Below are 3674 nucleotides of genomic sequence, written 5' to 3'. Positions count from 1 at the left end.
GATGCCTTATGCCTTTGACAAGGAGATGAGGCAAAGGGGGTCGTTATAAACAAAGAGCAAGACAGGATTCCTTACATTTTAAAAAAAAGTTACTGACAGTGTATTTTACTTTCAGCCTATAACTGAGAAAGTCCTGAGCTCTACCTCACCCATCTCAGGGGGATCTGGGATTTCTTGTTGGAGAATTAGGTCACTTGCCCTCTTCCAGAAGGACTCCTGGTTCATTTATATGTAACTAATTCTTACAGGGAACCTAACCATCATAGTTTGCTTTCACATCTTTATCTTCTGCACAGTCCTTTCTCACATTTAATTTTTGTATCTGTATTAAGTTTGTTTTGAGGTGTTGCATGTTTTACTCTGCATGACAAGTCTTTGGAAAAGTTATTGCCTTCCTTACAGCTCCTTTCACCTCCTAGTTTCTAGTTGTATAAATAAAGGGATTTAGAATAAAAGGATAGTATTTAACACTGACACCACCTTGTTAATCTTAAAGGAAGAGTGTGCTGTGGGTCTCAGATACATGAACAAAACAGCTCCATGAAATAAGGAGACAACTGTCAGGTGAGCCACACAGATAGAGAAAGCCTCTGGCAGCCAGGGGCTGAAGGAACCAATTGGATGGCAGACAGGATATAGATATAAGAAATCATAGTGAGGAGGAGTGACCCTGGGATCACCACAATGGCTGCCAAGAGACCAAGGAGTTCCAAAATGCTTGGGTCTGCATGGGCTGCTTTCAGGATGGGACCAATGTCACAGTAGAAATGACTGATGACGTTGTTGCCACAGAATGGCAACTGGATCAGCAGCATCATCTAACAAAAGACAATGGTGAAGCCCACCACCCAGGAGCTAAGGGCCAGTTGCAGGCAGAGGTTGCTGGCCATGATGGTTTGGTAGTGAAGGGGCTTGCAGATGATCAAAAGACATGACAGTGAAGATGATCTCAGTGGTGCCCAGAAAGAAGTGGAAGGCCTGCAGCAGGCATCAGTGGGTGCAGACAGCTTTTTTTTTTTTTTTTTTTGCTACCACAGAAGTTTCTAGCAGTTTAGGGATAACTGTGGCAGTGTACCAGTTCTCTAGGAAGGACAAGTTGCAAAGAGAGAAGTACATTGGAATTTGTAGCCCGGGCTCAGCCCAGGCAATGGCAATAATGAGTCCATTGCCTGCAAAGGTTAATATGTAGATGAAAAAGACCACAATGAAAGCCTAGGAGGGTGAACTCTGTGATTGGCTTAACATTTCTCATGTCTCTTGATACTCTAATGATACAGACAAGAAAGTAGCACCTTAGAATCTCACACTCAAATACAGTTTAAACAAAGAAACAAACAAAAAAGGAGGATTCTGATTCTATTTAATAGACATTCTGCCTCCTTCACATACACATACACACCAAGTATTCCTTCCTTATTCATGATTTGGCTTGTTCCTTTGCCAGCTAAACCAGGTTTTAATGGACTTTGAATGTACTAAGTATACTTGATGAGTGGAAAAGTACCATTTCCCCCTTATACAGCAATGAGAATTATCATTGTAATATGATGGTTTATCTGTCAATAATGTGCATGCGTGTGTGTGTGTGCGCGCGCGCGCGTGCGTGTGTGTGTGTGTGTGTGTGTGTGTGTGTGTGTAAAAGAGAGAGAGAGAGAGAGAGAGAGAGAGAGAGAGAGAGAGAGAGAGAGAGAGAGAGGGAGAGGGAGAGAGAAGTATAATGTCAGCCTTCTTCTCTAACACATGTACATGTTTATCTAAGCTCTGTGGAGGAATGGGCTACAGGTGGTGACTGAATGAATTATTTTTAGACTCTGGTCACAGACAGCACTGCTGTGATATCCAGGTGACAAAGTGGGGCACATACAGGGACATACAGAGTCACTCTACTTTTGTGAGGGACATGGCTTGGCTTTGGCACCATGAGGACCTAGGAGTAGCGGCAATGGTACCAGTAGACATGGCAGTGCCTTGTGAGAATAGTGGTCCCAGCAGAAGTGGCAGCAGTGCACAGCAGAGGGGATGCAAAGCAAAGAACACATGGCAGGAACCAGGTGGTCGTTATCTGGACAACTGACTGGACTATGTTGTGAGTACATACGAGGTTTTGTAAGATTTGGAGGGAGGTTAAATGTCTCAAGTTAGGTAAAAGCACATTCAGAGAAATACAGCAAAGTAACCTTAGAAAACTAAGGTTATAGATTTAAAACCCTGGAATAAATACTTCAATTTATATTCTTATTACAATTTAATTGTATACTCTAGATTCTTTTTTTTACTTTTTTTAGAAAAGTCATAATGTATAGAGTCATGCAGTGTTGCTCTTCATTTCCCCATATCAATCAGTTACTTAGTCCTATTAGTTTACCTCCTTACTCACTCTCCAATCTGTTCCCTTCTTTCCATCTCATCTAGGCTTTTTAGTTCACGTCATCATCTTTCATCAGGATCATAATACGGCTTCCTAAATGGACTTCCTGTCCCTTGGCTGCCATACTCTTTCCTATCCATATATACAATTGTAGCAAGAGTGGTCATGCAAACACTATTCTGACAGTGTCACCCCTCAGAACCTTGAGGGTAAAGTACAAACTCCTTAGCATGCCATTCAAGGCCAGTGATGAGCTGATCTTACCCACTTAATCTTCCAGCCTGATCTTCTGCCATTGTTTCTTCTTTCCTTCCCCATTCTATGCTCCATGCTTACTGAATTACCTAGGTTCAGAGGTTGGCAAACCATTACCCTATTTTTGTAAATCAAAATTTACTAGAACACAGCCACACTAATTTGTTTACGTATTGTTTGTGGCTGCTTTTGTGTACAATGTCAGAGCTGAGTAGTTCCAACAGAAATCATACGGCCCCCAAAGCCTAATATATTTATTATCCCTTTGCCTAGAATACTTTTCCCCACTCTCTCCATTATTTGGCTAAGTCTAATCTGATTTCTAGGTCTCAGCTGAGGAACCAACTCATGGGAAGTCTTCCCTGACTTCCCATCTCTAATGCAGTTAAGGTGCCACTCTGATGCTTCCATAATATCCTGTGCATATATATATCAGAACATTTACAGACTGTATTTACTGTTTGGATTTCTCCATAAACTCTAAGGCCCTTGAGGGCAGCAATAGAATCTGTAGGGCGTCAGCATAGGGCTAGGCACAAAGTAAGTCCTCAAAAGATATATATATTTTTAAAGATTTGTATTGGGGAATTGGGGGATGGGAACAGTGCTGGGGAATTGGGGGAGGGGAAACAGACAAGTTGCTGTCGTTTTTGTTCTTAAGTCTAGCTGTGGAGGACGTTGCTTCACTGGCCCAAGTTGGCACCATCATTGCGCTCTTCCCAGGTGAGGCACATCAGTCGCCGACTTCTGGATGGCCGCTCACTGTGGCTGCTGGCCGCTCATGCTGGCTACTGGCTACACACGGTAGCCCATGGCAACCCACTGCCACAAGGGCTGCAGCCTACGTCATCACTGGCAACTCACAGCAACCCAGCTCCAGGTTGAGCTGTTCAGCATCTTAGCTGTGGAGGGCAGCGTCACAGGCCCTCATATGTGGGATCCGAGCCGGGGCCCTCTGGCGCTCTGGCGTCCCAAGCCAGTTCTTAACCAACACGCCTCTCTGGGCAGGCCCTTGTGTTGTCTTTTTGCACCTAAGATAACATCTTTGGAA

At 43.6% G+C, this 3674-nt stretch overlaps 1 protein-coding gene across 1 annotated transcript; it reads right to left on the bottom strand.

Annotated features, from left to right (window-relative positions):
- Nucleotides 1–355: 355 nt before the first annotated feature.
- OR6X1 (olfactory receptor family 6 subfamily X member 1) lies at nt 356–2698 on the bottom strand. The gene is given in 5 exon segments (XM_019628324.1): nt 356–453; nt 456–590; nt 593–921; nt 923–1212; nt 2633–2698. Coding segments are annotated over 5 exon segments (918 nt in total).
- Between the last annotated feature and the right edge of the window lie 976 nt (nt 2699–3674).

This window comes from Hipposideros armiger, unplaced genomic scaffold, assembly GCF_001890085.2.
Source record: "Hipposideros armiger isolate ML-2016 unplaced genomic scaffold, ASM189008v1 scaffold_781, whole genome shotgun sequence".
NCBI classification, from domain to species: Eukaryota; Metazoa; Chordata; class Mammalia; order Chiroptera; family Hipposideridae; genus Hipposideros; species Hipposideros armiger.
This window is presented reverse-complemented; position numbering and strand designations above follow the sequence as displayed.